The sequence below is a fragment of the Neofelis nebulosa genome, chromosome 4, assembly GCF_028018385.1.
Source record: "Neofelis nebulosa isolate mNeoNeb1 chromosome 4, mNeoNeb1.pri, whole genome shotgun sequence".
NCBI lineage: Eukaryota > Metazoa > Chordata > Mammalia > Carnivora > Felidae > Neofelis > Neofelis nebulosa.
The window spans coordinates 87,332,562-87,353,474 of record NC_080785.1 but is presented as its reverse complement, the minus strand read 5'-3'; the positions used below and the strand labels follow the sequence as shown (position 1 = coordinate 87,353,474).

Below are 20,913 nucleotides of genomic sequence, written 5' to 3'. Positions count from 1 at the left end.
GACAGTATAAAAGTAAAACAAACTGTACATCCTAATAAATATGATGCAACTGTTAGTCTGTGCTCTCCCAATTTTGAAGGGAGTCCTTTTGTGCTTGGGCAGAGGAATGGTCAGCCCTTTCACTCTGTTATAAACGAGGTGCGGGAGCCCCAGAGAGCTGAGGCCAGGGCCTGACGTGTGTGGGGCAGGCTGGCCTTCTGCTGCCATGCTCTCAAGTCTCTATACTTTTTATTAGACCACGTGGCCTCTGCCAGAGCTCATAGCCTCTGACTATTGGAAAAGACACTTTAATAACAATTTTACTTCCTCACTCAAGGGTAGGTCCCAAAGATGACTACCCTGACTTTGACCATCTTCCCATGAGAATGCAGATACTCTTCGACCCTGCGTTTTTGCTTTTCAAAGGTTTCCCTAAGGAAATAATCAAAGATATAGGGGAAGATATACAGACAAGGATATTTTTTTGTAGCATTTTTCATAATAGTGGAAAAATCACAAAAATAAGAGAAGTCTAAATAGGGGATAGGTTAAATGATAGGTCTATATAACAATGTACTAGGGAGTCATGCAAAATGATGTATAGAAGGATATTTAATTTCCCAGCAGTCTAAAAATATTGTCAAATAAAAAAAAGCAGGTTCCAAAATAAAATGGTTACATTTTCCTTCTTGATTATTTCTGTTTTTGAGATCTTCTATAACATGTATTAATTTGTTAAACTCAGTACAAGTTATCTCAAAAAAGAGCTCCCATTAGGGCATCATTTGAGAACCAATGCAGCCACAGAATGACAGTAGGAACATTGTCAAAACCGAGATTTAAGATACATTCTTTCTTAATTCTTGTTTGGGGAGCTCATTCCAGAACTTTAGCCTTTCAGACAGCTCTCTGAGCAGTTGATGAGGAGACCCTTAATACAGAAGGTGTCCCAGGTTTGCAGCATCCTCTGACTGAGGTTACTGGGGGGAGGGGTCCCTTCTCTGTCCTTCCTTCCCCTTTCCTTGTCATGTTGGCCTTCAAAGGGGGTTGGGACCCATGAGGACGGACAGGCCATGTACCTGCCAGGAGAATGTGTATCTATTGGGAGATCCAAGAGTGAGGCTAAGGCCCCTAAATGCTTTCTCTCAGGAGGAATCTGCTAAGCAGGAATTCAGGAAAATCTAATCAATCCTTATATTTTCTCCTCTCAGGTCTCTGGCAGGAACTGATGTTTAAGGCTGTTCTCCCTCACTCTCATGGGCTCCCTTCCCCTGCTGTGTGTTCTTTCCTTGTTTCAAGGTGGAGGCATCCATTTTCTGGGGTCAGTGGATTGCAGAAAGATCAGATGGAGGAGAAGAATGATAAAAAGGCTAAATCAGAAAAAAATTCAGCTGAAAATTGTTTACTCTTTGCTAGGAAATAGAGGTGAAAATAATTGACCGGATTTTGTTGCCTTCTGTTCAGCAGTCCAAACTGAACTTGGAGCTTGCTGTGAGGTATTAAAGGCTTAGTTCTAGCTTTGTGATTTTGAAGCACGCTCCTACTCCCGTGAGATCTACCTCAGAATCAGCTGGATCCAATACCACTTTCTTTTATGAACTGAATTTATTTTGCACCTTCTCTTAAATGGAGCAAACCAGGTCTACTCATTGAATATGGTGGTGCATTCTTAGAATGCAATTTACACAGTAAATATACATATTTAAATGAAGCAGTTCAATATAGATTGAGGCAAAAGATGCTGTGGTTGGTTAAAAGAAGTTAATTTTCATCCTGCAATGCTGAAGACTGGAAGGGTAGGAATTCTTTCTTAAAGAAGTCTCCCCCACTCCTCTGCCCAGCCTCAGCTTACTCTACCAGTGCTCCTCTTCATTTGAGTGTATCTACTGTGTTCTATGTGCTGCAATTATTTTTTAAAAAATTTTTAATGTTTTATTTATTTTTGAGAGAGAGAGAGCAAGCGAGCATGAATGGGAGACACAGAATCTGGAGCAGGCTTTGAGCTGTCAGCACAGAGCCTGATGTGGGGCTTGAACTCACAAACTGTGAGACCATGACCTGAGCCGAAGTCGGTCGCCCAACCAACTGAGCCACCCAGGCGCCCCTGTGCCGCAATTATTTTTAAGTTCCTTCAGTCACAGGTTTTCTTTTTCTCTTTTTCCTAGTACACCATAACCTTTTGGAGGGCAGGTCTTGACTCTGCTATTTCCTTTCTATCCATCCATCCATCCATCCATCCACTTGCTCATACAATGCAGTCCAAAGCACCACTGGGTGTAAAGCCTGTGACACCTGAGCTGGCAGACATGGTGTCTGTCCTCAGGAGGCAAACAGTTCTCTCAGGGGGTTAGTATGTGGCTCTGGGCTTGATAAGTGATCCAGTAGCTAAAGAACTATGAGACAGGTAAGACAGATAAATCCAGCAAATTTTTGCTTAAGAAACAAGATCACAGGAAGGCACAAAGAATATTATGGTCTTCACATCACATTTTGCAATACTAAATAACCCGGCAACGCGTCTCCATTTACACCCCCCATCACCTGAGCACCACCACCTGCCACCTGAGGCCTCTGATGAAAACAAAGGGGGACACTTTTCTCTTGTCAGTGAACTTCTTGCGGGGGTGGGGGGGGTGGGGAGGGGTCAGGATTGTGTTCTCATAGTATTTGTCTGTTTTGCAAGCTCCTACTTAGCTCAGCTGGGGGGACAACTGATATTCCTCCTCCCCGCCGAACCTGACCAACTGTCTCAAAGAAGCCTTTGTGAAAAGAGGTGGGATACAAAGGAATATAAATAAGTAAACCATCACCAGATTCAGGAACTGCCTTTCTAACATATGCAGTCCTACTTCTTTACTCCCTGGTGGGAGCCCACAGCCAAGTCCTCATTCCAAAATCAACCAAACAAAGGCAAGAACCTAAACAGCAACTTTAGAGGAGCAAACAGAACCCCGGTCAGAGAGAAGGATGCTAACGTCAAGCTTCTGGTAATGAGCACCTCTCTCCTACTGCTTGCTCCTTTAAGAAGCTCATCACCTGTCATCCAATTGCCCTAAGGGCAGTCTAACATCAGTGCAATTTACAAAATAAAGCTCAGGAGGTGCTTTGAACTCCAAAGCTTTAGAACTGCTGGCTCTCCTAATGCCGGGTGGCATTTTCTTCTCTTTTGAGGTGGTAAAAAGCACAGAAAATTGACTATCTTAACCACTTTAAGTGTACTGTACAGTGGTGTTAACTATATGCACGTCGTTGTGCAAAAGATCTCTATAACTTTCGCATCTTGCACAACCAAAACCCCTACAGCTATTACACAACTCCCTTTCTCCCTTACTCCCAACCCCTGGAAACCACCATTCTGTTTTTTGCTTCTCAGACTTGACTACTTAGATACCTCACAGAAGTGGAATCATGTCTTTTTGTGACAGGCTTATTCCACTTAGCATAATGTCCTGAAGGTTAATTCATGTTGTAGCATACAACATGTCGAAGGTCTTTCTTCTTCCTTTCTTTCTTTCTTCCTTTCTTTCTTTCTTCCTTTTTTACATTTTTATTTATTTTTGAGAGACAGAGAGAGACAGAGCACAGGTCGGGGAGGGGCAGAGAGAGAAGGAGACAGAATCTGAAGCAGGCTCCAGGCTCCTAGCTGTCAGCACAGAGCCCGACGCAGGGCTCGAACCCACAAACTGTGAGATCATGACCTGAGCCGAAGTCGGATGCTCAACCGACTGAGCCACCCAGGCACCCCAAAGAAGGTCTTTCTTTTTAAGATTGAATAATATTCACGGTGTGTGTGACAGATTTTTTTACCCATTCACCTGATGGGCATTTAGTTGCTTCTACCTCTTGGCTATTGTGAAGATTGCTGCAAAGAGCATGGGTGTGTGGAGGGAGCCAAAGGAAAGCTGAGAGCAAAGCACAGGCTTAGCAACTTCCTCTCCACCCCCAGGTGGGATCTGTGTGACATTCCTGGCACTCCTAGTTGCCCAAGAACAAAGGAAAGGAAAAAAACCAATGGTTAACCGATAGAGATCACAGTCATGCAGGACATGAGTCTCCATCAGTTTGCAACTGTTTTAATGATTTACAAGAAAAAAGGCAATTTCCAGAAACCTATAGACCAGTTTCCTGGAGCCCTAACATCACCCTCCCCTCCATAGTGGTGTGGGGAACAAAGGCAAGAAGAAAATGTAAATAAAATTAAATTCTTTAGGACATGCAGCCCATTGACAAATACTTGAGACAGGCCAGAGTATAACTCTTAACATTAATGTCTTAACATTAATGCTTTGCCAGAAGGAAAAACAACCTTCGCTTGACAATAGCTAGGCCTCCTATTAGACAATAGCTAAAGTCTTCTTTAGCATATAAAAGTCCTTTTGGAAACCTCCCTTTTGCCTTAGCCTCCCCCAACTCCATAGTATGTTATCAGTCACTCCTCACAACCCCAGTGCAGCTCTTTCTGCCTAGGGATCCTGTCCCTGTGCTTTAATAAAATCACCTTTTTGCACCAAACACATCTCAATAATTCCTTCTTGGCCATTGGCTCCGGACCCCCACTGGCCCTCCAAAACCGCATCAGATGTGCAAATATCTCTTCAAGATCCCTTTTTCAATACTTTTGGATATATATACCCAGAAGTAAGATTGCTGGGTCATATGGTAGTTCTGTTTTTAATTTTATTGAGGAATCTCCACACCATTTTCCATAGTGGCGGCACATTTTACATTCCCACCAACAGAATGAGGGTTCTAATTTTTCTACCTTTTTGCCAACGCTTACTCTTTTCCTTTCTTTTTCATAGTGGCCATCAGACAGGTGTGAGGTGATATTTCATTGTGGTTTTGATTTGCATTCCCCTGCTGATGAGTGATGTTAAGCATCTTACCATATGCTTGTGGGCCATTTGTACATCTCTGTAGCCCAACTATAGTAGCACCAGGGGTTTCTAGCTAGAGGTTGTAGGTGCCCTATGGCTTTGGCTGTAGAAAGACTGGGACTCAATTTTACTGTATCCGACATTCTGAAGGCAACCAACAATCACTTACAAGCTGAGTAAGCAGTGAGATTTTTTTGGTGTGGGCATCCCCTGATATTTCACTTTGAAAACAAGCTACTGTATTGATTGCTGTGTGCCCAGGGATAATAAGCTATTGATGGAAATAATGGGAAAGGCCAACTGAACAGATGTATTTCACTTGGAAAAGATAATTTTTCTCCCTTCTGGCATTTTATATGAAAAAAATGGGGTATCTTGAATATAGAAAGAGATATTAAGAATTCCTGCTACTTGCTTTCTCTGTTAGTGACTTTTCAAAATGAATGAGAAAATGACCCAATTTATTTTTTGAAGGCCCTATGTTAACAAGAGATAGTCTTTCTCCAGAAAAATCCAGTGTATGAAAACAACTCCAAGTACTCTTATAAAAGATGACTGTGTCCATATGTTAATGTTGGGGTTATGAGGGACAGTGGCCACTGTGTCACTGCCTACCTGTCACAAGGTAGCAGGGAGGTGATACAGAGCCTGGAGCAGGCAATGAGGAAAATTCTGTATTCTTATTCTCTTCTCCTTTCATGGCCTTCCTCTCACCCCCAATTTTCTGTGCTCTTCCCTGGGGACTCCCACTGCCCTTTGGGTTTCACATGCTAGAGATGCACTTATTCTGATGCAATTGCTTGTTATGAATCACTATTTGAATCTCTTAAAATCCCACATGCCTCCCCCACTCCTCAGATTAGTTCACTCACATTACTTTCAACGCTAGTACTTGAAGATGCCATGTAACAGGACCCTGTCATTGTGCAGATAAGAAAATTGAGGCCCTGAGAAGTTAAGTAATTCTTAAAAGCTCACCTGTCTTGTTAACGGCATCATTTCTGAATTTTCCTATTTCTTTTTCCTCACAGCTGCTCTTCCATCTTCCCAAACACTTAGGCTCCTAACTTGGGATGACTTTTGAAGCCTCCCCAGTTCTTATTCCCTTTATGCTATCAGTCACCAAGTCTTAATGATTCTTCTTTCAAGGTTCTTTATATTGTCAACCCTCCTATATTTCATTTCAACTGTTTTCAGCACCTCATTGACCCATTCCTGCATTTCTAAGTTACTGTGATAGCCTCTTTATCTGATTTACTTTCTTATCTGGTCCACCAGTGATTTACAACTCTGGCTGCTCATTGTGTTGACCGGGGACACACTTAAAAAAAAAAAAATTACATCGTACCTGAGCCTGTACTCCCACCCACGGCCATCATTCCTCACCTTCATGGGTTAATTGGTCTGAGGAGAAGCCTCTACAGGTAATTTTTAAATATAAGTTCCCCAGTTGTTTCTAATGGGTAGCCATGAGTTTGAAAAGTATTTCCAAAAAAAAAAAAAAAAAAAGAAAGAAAGAAAAAAGAAAAAGAAAACCTTTTCCAAAAATGTTCCCCACCACCCCTAAGATACTTCTTTGGTCCCCTCAGTGTGATGCTCAAGAATCTTCTGTGCCTCCTCATTGCCACTGGTTTATAGATATTGGCCTCGTCCACACAGTCACAATTCTTGCACTTCTACTCCCTCTGCTTTTCAGAAGGTTACCCTGTACTCTCCTCGTTTGTGATGTGGGAAACAAAGGCAAGCTGAGGACAAAGCATATTCTAACAGCCACCTCCACCCCCACCAAGGTGAGATATGTGACATTCCTCATGCACTCCTGGCTGCCCAAGAACAAAGGAAAAGGAAAAACAAATGGTTAACTGATAGACTCATGTCCCACAGGACTGTGTTCTCTTAGTTTGTAACTATCTTGATAATTTACAAGAAAAAAAAAAAAACTTCTATCAATAGTTAGGCCTCCAGGATCCTATAAGTCTACTTTAGCAAATGAAAGTCCTTTTGAGGGGCACCTGGGTGGCTCAGTCAGTTGAGCATCCGACTCTTGGTTTTGGCTCAGGTCATGATCTCAGGGCTTCATGGGTTTGAACCCTGCATCGGGCCCTGCGCTGGCAGTGTGGAGCCTGCTTGGGATTCTCTCTCTCCTTCTCTCTCTCTGCCCCTCCCCCACTCATGCTGTCTCTGTCTCTCTCAAAATAAATAAACTTAAAAAAAAAAGTCCTTTTGAAAACTTCCCCTAGTCTTTACCTCCCCCAACTCCCGAGTATATAATCAAACACTCCTCACAACCCCAGTGCAGCTCTCTCTGCCCATGAGTCCTGTCCCCGTGCTTTAATAAAACCACCATTTTGCACTGAAGACATCTCAAGGATTCCTTCTTAGCTGTTGGCTAGAACCCCAACACTTCAAAGCACATCAGTTTGCTTCTTAGCATCAAAATCATCTCCTACAGTTTCTATTTGTAGTGTCCTTTGCCCTCCACTCTGTTCATCCCAAACCTTCTGGTTCTTCAAGGGTTATCTCAAGACTGGCTTCCTTCAAGGATCCCTTCTGACTATTCTGGTCATTATTCCCCCTCCCCCGCCCCATCTCAAACTCCCTTGTCATTTGGGTTTGCACTGTCTTGTATTTGTTCCAGAGAGTATTTTCAGCTATCCCATGAGATAGAGAACTCTTGGAGGTGAGGGAGGGACAATGCCACATTTTTTTTTCTCTGTAGCCCCAACAGCATCAAACAATGTCTGATGCATATCATAAAATAAATCAATTTGGTTGAAAAAAATAGATCCAGGAGACTAGACAAAGAGCTAGAGAATTTTCCAGAGTGGCTCCCTTTTTACAGGAAGGTAGGTACATGATCTCACACAGACCTTACATTAGCTTTTGTTTCACAGTTTTTTTTTGTTTACACAGCTTTTGTTTCAACTTTCCCGTAGGAGACAATTATACATGGCACTTCCATAGCAAAGAAGCAACTCTGGCATGTTAAGCTACAATTTGTAATGCCAACATAGGGCAGAACTACAGTTTGAGAGAAAACACCTTACAGAAACATTATAACTTAGATTAACCAAAAATAATTGCCTGGAACATTCAATCAACCAGATTTCCTCCACTCCACTCTTAACAGAGAATTAACTCCGTGCTTAACTCCACTCTTGTTTTCTATAAGAAAATAGACAAGCGGGAATTTATGAAAACAACAACCAAAGTGCTACTTCTGGTTTAGGTTGAGACAGTCAGTGGAAAGTTGGGACACCATCCTATGCCTTCTGCAACCATCTACAAAAGCTTACATTGAGATCTGCTGTCAGAATAATGACTTTGTGATACTGCGAGACTTACAGTCATTCATGCACTCACTTGTTCACTCTATAAAGCACCATATTAATAATCCAGGGTGATGAGCAGTATTTGAATTCCAGAAAGGGGAGGAAGTAGGTGGATATTGATAATTATGTTGCAAAACAGAGAGTAAGAGGGAACAGGGGAGATATAAAGGGCTATGGGATTTCAGAGGACTGGGATGTTACTTCTGATTGGTGGACATGGGGAAGGATTCATGGAGGGGGCAGCCTTTGATGTGGTTCTTAAAGGAGGACATGATTTGGAAAAAGGGTTTCTCAAACATGGGATCAGCATGTGCCCACCCATGAAGGTGGGAATATAGGGCAATGGCAAATACTCCAGTGTAGCTGGGGCACAGATATGAAATAGGATATTGTGGGAGATAAGAGACAAGACTGATTTGGATGGGGCCAAACCAGGGATGGTTCTGGCCCTAATTTAAGGGTGTCTGTGTGTGTGTGTGTGTGTGTGTGTGTGTTGTGGAAAAGGTCTTTGGGCGGGGTGGGGGGGGAAGTCCTTAAGGACAACCAATTGCTCTATTGCTCTGGTATCAATGAGCTGGGAAGATTGGCCAGAGCAATACAGAAAACAGGTAGGCTATTTAACCTTGTGGAGTGGCCCTAAACAATAGGAATGGAGAGAAAGCCATTGTGAGAAATGAGAGACATAAAATCACTCCCTCTTGGGAACTCTTTATACATATAGGGAAGGCAGTCAAGATGGTTTTGAGGTGGGTGATGAGGAGGATTGATGATCCCTTAATTAATAAGTGATTCAAGAGGAGGAGTATTTTTAGGAGGAAAGATCATAAATATAATTTTGAATACACAAATGTGGGGTATCTGGCTAGAAATGTCTAGCAGGCAGTGGGAAATCTCAGGGTGGAGCTGTGGAATGAAGCCAGACATGACAAAACAGAAATGAGTCATCTACACAGTCTTGACAGGTGGAACCCTGGGGGAGAGTGAGATCCTGAGGGAAAATCTGGGGAGGGGCCTTGCTGGATGGGAAGAGTGTTGAAGGACACCCTGGAGAGGCAATCAGAGCAGCAAGAGAAAATCCAGCTAATATACTGATCAGTAGTGTTAACTACTCCAGGGAGTCCCAGGGGAATAAAGGATTGAATTAGTCATTGGACTTCGTTACCATGGTAAGACTGGTGATCATTGAGGGGACACTTTCATTGGAAACTTGATGATGGAATCCAGATTTCAAAGGGCAAATGTGTCCCTGGAAAGGGAAATTAAGCAGATCATGCTTGTTTTCAAAATGTTTTGTACATCAATCCAGGAACGTAATACATTTGAGAGTGACTTTAATGAGTGCCAGTACAGAGTATTTTTTTTAAGTAGGCTTCACCCTCAGCATAGAGCCCAACACAGGGCTTGAACTCACAACCCTAAAATTAAGATCTGAGCTGAGATCAAGGGTCAGATGCTTAACCAGCTGAGGCACCCAGGCGCCCAAAGAATATTTTTTTGTGAACAGTGAGCACCATGTTTTCCTTAAACATGCTCTATATACATAGTTCCCTTAGGGGAGAAATGGTGTCATTCATCTTTGTGCCCTGCCTATCCCTGCCCTCTGAAAAAACAAACCAGACAAACCAGGCCTTAAACCCATGACTGGATCTAAGTAGGAGCTCTAGTTATTTGCCATCTCACTCATGGATTCCCATTGTGGCCCAGAATGTGGGGAACCCTGTGGGGAAGTCCTGTGGTGAGGTCCATGGAGAGTAGTGCATGAAGGTGTTTCCTACCCACAACCCTCAAAATCACTACCATTTATTGAATGATATGCACCCAGCATTGTGTTAAACCAGGCAGTAAAGTGGATTCTAGTCCCTGCCTCCTCCTCCTCCTTCTCCTTCCCACTCCTTTCCTAACCCTGCTCCCAGCCCATCTTGGGGCAGAGCAACCACTTTTTCATCAAGAAAATGGGTCATTCTCCCTGTAGCTTTCCTGAAACCCTCTCTCTGGCTCCCACCACTCTTCTCTTTGGTTCTCTTCTTGCTTTTTGGATTGTCCTCTCCTGATCTCTTACTTACCACATGGATGTGACCATGTCCCATGGACTCTCCTCTCTGTACACAGAGGGGCCTCTGAGAGAGGCCCATTTGCGGCCCTCACTGTCCTCTTAGGGACTCCCCCAGTGCTCCGGCCCTTGAGTGCCTTATCCAAGTACCCTGTTGGTAAGAGTCCTCTGGGCATCCAGAATTCAGCAAGTCCAAAATTAACCTCATTATCTTTCTTTTTAAATTTCCTCCTCCACCTGTAGGTGTCATCTTCCAGTGAGCCCTGGGCCACAAGCCTCCTCCCTGAGCCCCTTCTTTCATATTCATCGTTCACCAGTTTTGTTACTTCCATCAACGGAATGGCTGGAGTATCTCCAGAATCTATTCACAATGTGCTATTTCCACTATCACTCCCCCAAGTCTGGTCTTCTTATCATGTGTTTCAACCTCCACAATAGCATTTTAACTGTCTCCAGTTTCTTATAAAATCCAGTATCGAAGAATATTTCCAAATACGGATATTTTCGCCATTTCATTCAAACAATTTTTCAGTGACATCTGGTTATATAAAATCCAAATTCCTCTGCTTGGCATACAAGGCCCTTTCTCATTGAACCCACCTTTGTGTTCTTTTATTTAGGGCCCCCCTTTCTCAGTTAGCCTATGTGATAGCTGTTCTCAACATGACTCCCTGACTTCGGTCAAACTGTATCCTTTGCCTGGAACAGCCTTACCTCTTGCCCACATTGGTGAAATCATACTTGTCACTCAGGTCCCGGCTAAAATATAAAGTAGAACCTTCTATGACTCTGCTAAGCAGATTTAGTATATTGCCTTCTTTGAACTCTTATCACTCCTTTGCCAATACTACTCATACTTGCCCCTCTGCCTGGTTTTCTCCCTGTCACTCCTACTTACTTGTGAATGCATATAGGCAGAGGCTCTCTTATTAATCTTTACATCCCAGCATTGAGTAAAGAGCCTGATAGATGTTGGTGGGACTGGACAGAAACCACAAAGAGCCTTCATGTGTTTTTGTTTTTGGCTGGTGACACTGGTTAATTGGTTGATTCAGGTCTCCTCACCTCCATGGATTACAGACTAGGTAAAGTAAATTAAATGGTAAGCATATACCTTTCTTTTGTCAGAAACACAAATCTACACCTATTTAAACCATAGTCAATGGACTGGACTTCCCTATAATTGTTCCATGGCTTTACGCCTTTTCCAGTAAATTGGAGCTTTCTCCTTTATGCTCTGACTCAGGCTTCCCCTGATCATAACATCCTTGAGAGACAGACACTTTAGAGAAATGATACATTTAAAACATCTGTTTTTTAAGACATCCTCAAAGAATAATTGCAATTGTGTGTGTGTGTGTGTGTGTGTGTGTAATACTTATATGGGCATAAAAGTATTTGGTAAGGAATTGTTTAGCATTAGGCCAAATAACTCACTTAGTGAGTAAATATTATCTTTCACGTTAGAGTTATACCAATCCCAATGGCAATCTGCAGGGTCCTTAACAGTTGGAAAATATGTTTCAGGAAAAATTCAGAGAGCTAGCTTAAAAGACTTTGGTGGAGAGATGCTTAACCATGGCTGTGACAGTGTCAGTGGGGTCACATCAAGCCTGAATTGAGAAATGTGTCAGTCTGATTCATGCTTCCATGCCTAACCATGGGGACTGAGCATGGTATCAATTTCTGCCGAAAAGTCAAACTGATGTTTTAAAATTCCAGTCCTACCTATTAAAATGTGGCAGTAGCCACCTGCCCATTGCAGGATTTCACAGTGGAAACGTGGGCCACCCTAGGGGTATGTTTGAGGGGTGAAAAGTTGCTTGAACCCTATTTGCAAGGCTATCATCTATATTCTGCTTTATTTATGTATGGGATTTTTTTCCCCTTAAGCCTTTTTCCAAGTGCTGGCTCAAATACAGCCAACACTTAAGAATATTCATTTTGAAATAGTGGTGAATCATGTTCAGATACAAAGTTATGCCTACTTTTTAAAAAGTCACAACTATCCCCTGCCCCTCTCTAAATTTGGCGTATCTTTGAGCACAAGGAAGGAAAGTGAGAAGCTCCAGTCCTGTGTGGACAGCGACCACAGGGTGGGTGAGGGACATACCGTGATGCCAGGGGATGTTCAGAGATCCTAGGGCTAGAATGTTTGGCAATGCGGCTCTCCTTCTGTCTGGTGCCAAAGGGGTGCCCTGGGTTAGAGCTGTCTGAACTTGGGTTGAGGGGAAACCAATTTGATCATTTGCATCGAAGCCTGGGGAGGATTTTTGGAAGTGTGTGGAGCAGAACTCTGCCAGTGCGGTCTGCTGTACCCTCCCTCCCTTTCCTTCCTGCTGGGGCCATTCTGGACCAGACCCCTGGAATTTGGTGCATCTCAAGTTTTCAGTAACCCACAAATTCTATCCTTATAAGGATAGCATATCCTTATAAGGATAATGTAAGGTCTCAGCTACATGTATTTTCCAGAGCTCTAGCAGTAATTAGACAAGCTACTATGAAAGAAAAAGCATTATACATCAGTTACAAACAATGCAAAACCAAAGCTCATTAGAGAAAGATAATATTCATGCAGATTTTACAAACCGTGTCTTTAGGGTGGCCCAATAAGTAGAAATATGGGGACCCATGCTTGTCACTTTTCATGCACATGGAGAGACTGGAAGGTACCATTCCTAAAGGAAGGGGAGGAACAGCCTAGGACCAATCATTAGAATTAACAGAACCAGTGACAAAGATATATTATTACTGTTAGAGTCAAGATTGCTTAGTATGTTTAGAGCAGCTGAATACAAATTATCTAGGCAGTAAGAATAAAGACTTTAAGTAGAGCTACCCCTGTCGAGCATGCAGCATGAAATTAGTGCAAGACTGAGCTACGTGTGTATTCCAAAAGTAGATTTTTCTCAAAATATTGAGGGCATCCTGAGGCGCTTTTAGGGAGGCACAGATGTTAAAAATTTTTTGAAATGGTCATATCACAGTTTTTGTAGAATTGTCTCACAAAAATGGGATGTTTAGCGATAGCCGCTGTCATTTGAGAATCAGTCACAGTAATCAGTTCCAAACTATGAACAACTGAAAAAATGAAAATGTGGTGTGCCCATGTTTATATCTCTCTTTTTGCTAATAATCTCACATGTTCTTATAGCCTCCCTCACCTCTGACAATTTGTTTATTTATAGTCAAAGTGCACAGTTGACTTGCTGAGTGTAATTGTTTTCTGGAAAAAAATAAAGCAGGGAAAAGAAACGCAGCCCCACCCTGCCTGCTCTCCTCTGAGGTACTCACCTGTCCCAGGGCCATGCTATGAAGCTACCCTCTCGGTGCCTCTCTTGCTTTGTCTTTTTCTCAGCTCTTGGGCTACAGGTCTTTATCTACACGTAGATGGGTACTAGACACTCTAGAATATCCAAATCAATAGTCTCCAAGGGACAGGACCCAGGAGGTGCACCAACGGCCACCCCCCCCACCCCCACCCCTTGCCCGCTACTGTGTTTTCTCAGCTCCGTGCAGCCCCGGGGGGAAAGGAAGGTGAATGTGAGGTTAATGTGATCGGAACAACTTAAGCCGTGCAGCTCAGACATTTTGAGCCTGATGTACTCCTTGCTGGCATTACTGATGGTGTTCCCCATCTAAATACCTAACTTGCTTCAAACGGGGTGCTATGTCTGCATGGCTTCAGTATGCAGAATGGAACAGCGCTCCACGTAGATTTCTGATGATGCCACATGGAGTGCTTTTCACAGCATGGCATGTGTCTGAGGGAAGGGAGACCAAGGGTGAGCACTAGCACCTTGAGGTTAAATGGAAAGTGGAACCTCTCTGTGGTAAGAAAACTAATGCTTAACTACGGATGTTAGAAATGGAAATTACATTTCAGGACTTATTAATTGAGTTTACCATTTAGCCCTGCCAAGATGCAAGTAATTTTGTACCAAAAGAATCAAGCTGTTTTAGTGTCACACAGAGAGAAGACTCTCATCTTGTTTTTTTTTTTTTTTTTCTCATCTTGTTTTAAATGTGACCTTTACTGGACTTGAAAGATACATGTGCGAGGAAACCTCACGGACAGAAGTTCAAAGAAAAAACCCAGAACATGGTGGAAATAAATTGCTGTGAAGGCTGGGGTAGAAATTGCAGTGAAATGTGAAAAATGGAGTTGTATGCTGGCATATTCAATGCACATGTTATGAGTGTGTATGTTCGGCCTTAACACCTAGGGTCCTGATGAGGCCAGAATCACTAGGTGTTACAGAGCACATGCTGAGAAAATCAGAGACCTTTGTTCAGTAGTGTAAAAGCAAGTTATTCTGTAAGCAAATGTCTGAGCCACATTATAGTTAACAGCTCTTTAGTCAGGACTAAGTGTGCATTCATTCTATGAAAAAAATAACAAGGACTGAGCCCAAATAGCACATTGAAAAATGTGTGTGATTCTCAAAGTTTAGAGATTTTGCTATAATTAGAGTGCATCATTCAAGCCTGGAGTAAGGCATTATAGAATTTCATCTTTGGTCCTGACTGAGGGAATTAAGTTAAAAAGAAATATTAAGAAGCCTTTATCAGGATAGGAACGTTGCCACAATCCTATCTTGGAGCACGGCTGTATGCAGATTTCTCAAATAACAAAAATCTGGCTTCATGGACTCATTATTTCTTCCATTAGAAATGAAAAGTTTAGAGGGCCTTAGTTAAAAAATGAAAGCTTGAAAGTGACTTGGAGACTCCACGGTTGCTGGTTATGGCAGTTGGCCGGACCTACCCAAGAGTTTGTCTTAAGGAACTGGTATACTGCTTTGAGCACCTGGAGAGCAGAGTTTGGTTGGCTGACCGCTTCGCAGGGATCAAAACCTTTTCTGTATCAGCCCTACTTTGAGACAAGAAAAAAATCGGACAGCGGGGAAAATGATTTTGGCATTTAGCACCCTCTTCCCAATGAGTGCAGCTGAGGGGTTAGAAGCTTATCTCGAATCAACTCTTGAACCCCAAGGTCAGCCTGTCCTCTGTGAGGAGGGTGGGAGCTGAGCTTGGATGGTCAAAAAAGGCCAGAGATGGAAAATGGGAGGACAATGGGAGGAAGATCTAGTCTCCTTTCTTTAAGTTGTAATGCTGTGAGTCTCAGGACAAAAACCATTTAGACTAGACGGCCTGCAGAGCGGGGGAGGCACACCTGACAGTGGGGGCCAAGGAGAAGTAAAAACTCCTATGCGCCCGGCCTTTACAGCAGAGCCAGAGAAGATACACCCTGTAATCTTGGGAGCATGGCATTCCCTGAGATGGAGCTTTAAAAATACAGAGTCCTGGGCCAGATCCACACATCATGTTCAAGCGTGCATATGCACACAGCTTGAAAACCAGGCTGCCCGCTTTCTTGTTTCTTAACTTTTATCCTTGCTCTCCCCTTTCCCCTCCGCTCCTTGTAAAAAACATTCTCTTAAATGTGTGACTTCCTGGGGATCCATGTTGATGTTCTTACGGCATTCAGTAGTGCTTTCTCTAAGAAAATTCCTTCTCCCTGGACTTTTGAGGAAGCAGTCCTCCGTGGGAGAGCCCAGCTTCATGCTGGGGGAAGGAAGGGAATGTTCTATCAGAGCCTAAACTCTGACTCTCCAGGATGGGTTACTGGAAGCGCTGGGATATTTAGGTTTTCTAAGATGCACGTGGCCAACAACTTACGTATTTGGAAAATGAGGGTGGTTGGACCTCAAAGGCCAAATTGGTTCTTCTTGGTAGATTTCTTGGGTACTATGTGGTCTAATATATTTTACCAGAGTCTTAAATGCCTAACAAGTGAGGACTTGGGGAAGGGGGTCATTTAGTATATCCTTAAAAGAGAAAAATGCACGTTGGAAATCACGTAAGGGTATCCAAAAAGAGCAAATATTCATTATAGTCCATGGGCCTATGGACTTCACAATGTGAAGAAATGAGATTTCATCCTTCTCCTAAAATCACTTAAAATAACAAATGAGTTTTTTGCTGAACAGTGGGGAAACGGAATCTCAAAGTTGTGTGTGTTTTTTAAGGAAGCTTTTGCCTCTGACTCCATGAAATGGGAACTTATTGGGAGCTTCACAGAGCATTTGCTGGGCTCACCTACATGCTGCAGAGAGCAGTCACGAGCCTTTTTAGGCAGGACGAACCCTGTCCTCTGTATGATGCGGCCCGGAGTTCTGCCGGACAGCCTGAGCTCTTCCCTGGGTCTGACTCAGTAGAGGTGTACTGGAGTGATTTGTGGAACCTCTCATGGAAAAGGAAGATACACTCAACCATGAATGTCAGAAGCTGAAATTAAATTTCAGAATTTATTATTGAAGCAAGCTGCCTTTTGCCCTATTAAAAATGCAGGTGAATTAGTGCAGAGCCTACTGAACGTGGTCTCTGAGGAAGAAGCCAAGACAATGGAGACTCTCTCCTTTTATCATGGGGGCACAGCAGCACACCCACAAACCCTCCGGTTATGAGGTCATAGTGCTCCAGGCTTCTTGGGGCTGACAGCCACAGGAGGGGAACATCGGTGATTAGCAAATTTGCCAGATGAAGTTTTGGTTTACTGACTTAGAATTTAGAATAATTCAGACAAGGTCTAAGCAGAAATTTACATATACTCAGCGAGTCCTTTCTTCAGAAAATGTACAAAGCATTGGTATAAATATTACAAAGGCAACGTTTAACAAACTAAAGAAGCCAAGTGCTTTTCAAGGATCCTTAATACTCTAGAAGTATGTATTAAATCCCACAAATAATTAATAAAACCCACTTAAATTTTTTACTAGAGCAGATTTGTGAAGACCTTTTAATCAGTCACCACTGATTCTGTTAGATTCTGTTAGAATCAGTGGTTACATATATCCTCATTCTTAGATTGTTAGCTCACCCAGGGCCAGGATCGTATCTTGTGTTCAGTGCCGGCAAAGTGCCTTGCACATCGCTAGTGCCCAGAAAAATCCTGATTTAGTTAAGGGAACAGTAATGACGTGAACTGATGATATTAATTACAAGATTTGTCTTGTATTAATATTTAGTAGGGGTAGACTGTCTGCATTTATCTTCATATGGTCAGAGGGACGAAAGCTCTTGCTGAACAAATAACTATAAAAAAGATAAGAGTATGCTTATAATGTTCACTTGTAATATATATTCTTGTCAATATATGTTCTCTTTTTTTTTAATCTTTTATTGTAATCACCTAGTGCTCATCATGACAAGTGAAATCCTTAATCCCCATCACCTGCTTTAACCCATTGCCACCATGCCCACCTTCCCTCTGGTAACTATCCGTTTCTTCTCTATAGTTAAGAGTCTGTTTCTTGGTTTCTCTCTCTCTCTCTCTCTCTCTCTTTTATTTCCCGCTTTGTCATTTGTTTTGTTTCTTAAGTTCCACATGAGTGAAATCATTTGGTATTTGTCTTTCTCTGACTGACATATTTCACTTAGTATTATACTCAAGCTCCATCCATGTTGTTGCAAATGGCCAATGTATATTCTTGGAAAAAAAAAAAAACCAAATAAACATTGCCTATTGCCATATAAGTAGAGACCAGTACTGCTTAATCTGGTGCTCTAATAAATTGTAAATCATGTGTATTTCCTGATGAAAGGCAGTACTATTTGGCCTATTCATTTCTTTAGCTATAGTTCCTGACTCCTATCTTTTCTCTACTTCCTTAATGCAGTTTTATTGTGCTTACAAAATGAAAACAATTCCATTTACCAAAGACCTGTAATCAAGTCCAAACCCATTAAAGACATAATTCACTTTCAAAATTGAAGGGTAGGCAGAAGTCAAATTCAGATTGACTCTTTCTTTTTCCCTTTGCGTGGGCATTTGGTGTTCGTTGTCCCTGGGCCACCGATACTAAGAAAATTTCACTTCATCCTTGTGACCCTGCCCGGTCTCCTAAGACCACCAGTCTCCATTTGCAACAGGACTCCCTTCACCTTGGTAGTCATAAAGACGTGCTCTGTTGCCTCTTAAGAGAAAAAACAGGCTAGACCACTAAGACTAGAAAGCATATTTCTGTTTTGTTTTATTTTGAATTTAATCAGATTTGAACAGCAAATATCACCAGGGGAAAGGCCCAAGTTGGTCCGAACTGGTTGATTTTTATTTCATCCAGTGGTACCTCTATTTACCCTGGCCCTGGCTCTGTGGCTCAGCATCTAAATCAAGTAAGTGTTCACATCGATTCCTTGAATGCTAATGAAGGACACCTGTATTTCAAGGCAGGGAGCTAATTTGTATAATTTATTCCTGTGCAGCTTTCCAACCATGATACATGCTTTCTTCTCTCTTAACCTTTTAAGATTTAATTCAAATAGCAACAACCAGTGTCAAGGAGGGCATTACTTTGGAGGCATCATCTTCGGATTCTTTTTCTCAGTATGGTGGAGTGAAATTTCCTTATTCTTGCCAGTTGTTGAGATGTGTGTCAGGAGAGGGGGGAGCTCGCGCTTCCCGCGGAGTTTATAATCAACAAATTCTTATCCTGAGGACTAAAGTAGAGTTGAAGTATCCATCTCCTTCAAGGACTTAGCCATAAAAGCAACTTCTTCAAAGCCCTTATCGCTTGCTGACTCCCCCTGCAGCAGCTCGACAGCCTGTGTGCAGCTCCTACCTCCACGGCCGCATTTACTGATTTATGCCTGTGACTTGGCTGGGGTGTCGTCTGCCGATTAGTCTTGTGGTAATTATGGATGGCATATTTGCAGCATATTTATTCCTCTCCTCAGCTCACTTGGATTCACACTGATTTTGTTTAGTCAACAATCTGACAGATTACCCTTGGTATTTTTTTTTTTCCTTCAATTGTATCTGTGCTTATCTCTCTGTCACAGATCACCTTAGGAACTCAGAGCAAGAGTTCTGTATTTCTGTTGACTGAAATCAGCTTTTCGTTGACGTGGCCAAATGTCCAGATAAGGGTCTTGCTTCAGAGCTGTTGTGAATTCAGAATTCTGCAGGTATCTATCTGAGGGAGGGCTGGTAGATATCACTTAAAACCCTGCCACAGGCTGTTGGTTGTCGATCTACTCTTCAAAGTTCACTCTCCCAGGCTGGGTTAAATCCGCACACCTCCCTAGCAGGTTATGTCTCCTACAGATTCTGATAACCCCCTTTAACTATCTTTAAGGATGGATTTTTGCTAAGTTTAGGATCTTAAAAGTCAAACAAAGGAAGCAAACACAGGATTAAGCTCATAGTTGATGGAAAATTCAGTGTTCCTGTGATGAGGGTGCCATTTGGACAAAGTGGATTATATTCTTGGTTATATCTACTGGCTAACTCAAGCATTTTCTTTCATTGTCCTTGTTTCTGTTATTAGGTTTTGTTACCTCCCCCATCTTGTGTTCAGACGTTGGACAAAAAATTCTGCTTCATGACATAGTCTACTTAACTGGTGATGAAGGAATTATGATGTTCCTTAGCTGTGAGCAGTCCTTTTATGCTGGGGTCATTTGTAAAATGACTGTGGCTGCTTCTTTGGCTTGCTCCTGGTACAGGAGTTCACATGACAGCCTTGAGACTGTTATCCTTAAAGGGACCTGCTTGCAAGGTTGGCCATTGGCTGGCCTCTGGGACTATAACAGGTAAGTTGTCTCCTACACTAATATAAACCCTTCCCTAAATGATAAGGGTGTCTCATGGATAACCGTTCAAACAACACAATTTATGCTGAACACCTGCTTTTCTTATAGGAGTCTAGAATTTTGGTATGTGCTAGGCAGAGAGTGGTCTGCATGACCAGCACCCAGTATAAGCCCTGGGTGCCAAATCTTTAATGAATTGCTCTGGGTAACAGTATCACACCTTTATTGCTGAATTTTTATTGCTGGGGGAAGAGTGATCTCTGGGTGACCCAGAGAGAGAGAGAGAGAGAGAGAAACAATAAAGAAGACTGTACCTAGATTCCTCCAGACTTTGCCTGTTTCTCCCCCTTATGATCCCACTGTGTATCCTTACTATGTCATTATGATAAATCTTACCTGTGAGTACAACTATATTCTGTGTCCCAGGAATCTTTCCAGCAGATTTTTGAATGTGTGTGTGGTCTTAGAGACGCCTGAAACACCCTCTTCATTAGTCGCTATGACTCCAGAAATATCACTTGATGGCATTATCCTCAAAGATCTGGTCTGATCCCTACCTTCTCGGTTTCTCATGCAAAACCAGGCATCTTTCAGCTTAGATTTTCCTGAAGTGCTAATGTTTACTTAGTTTGTGATTTTTCTTTTACTTCTCTAAAGGAGAAGACCTTGCTCTTCTCTATTAAATTGGTTACTCTGTGGGCACCGGGGTGGTGAGGTCATGATCTCACAGTTTGTGAGTTCAAGTCTCACATCGGCCTTTGTGCTGAGGTGTGGGGAGCCTGCCTGTGATTTTGTCTCTCCTTTTCTCTGCCCCTCCCCCACTTGTGTGTGTGTGTGTGTGTGTGTGTGTGTGTGCGTGCGCTCTCTCTCTCTCTCAAAAATAAATAAATACAAAAAATTTAAATTGCTTATTTTGTGACATAATCTCGAAAGCTAATTTACAATCAAAATCTAGGTCATTCTAACATCAACAGTAGCTGACAAACTCTAACTTACCATTGGCAAGTATGATTTAATGTTACATTTTAGGGGAATATATTTAGAAGAACTCTGCAGTACTTCTGGAGTTAACCATATT

General features: G+C 42.4%; 1 protein-coding gene across 12 annotated transcripts in view; it reads right to left on the bottom strand.

The window, feature by feature from the left end:
* Positions 1–20,913, bottom strand: part of MAGI2 (membrane associated guanylate kinase, WW and PDZ domain containing 2) — a 1,350,742-nt gene that overhangs the window by 51,457 nt on the left and 1,278,372 nt on the right. For 3 of the 12 annotated variants that reach the window (XM_058725284.1, XM_058725286.1, XM_058725287.1), the window contains one exon: positions 12,828–12,916. The exons of 8 other annotated variants lie outside the window; for them this stretch is intronic. In XM_058725284.1, coding sequence (XP_058581267.1) covers positions 12,828–12,916 — 89 coding nt within the window. Of the gene's footprint in view, positions 1–12,827; positions 12,939–20,913 lie in introns of all 12 variants that reach the window. One more of the 12 variants, XM_058725285.1, reaches the window with a different exon arrangement.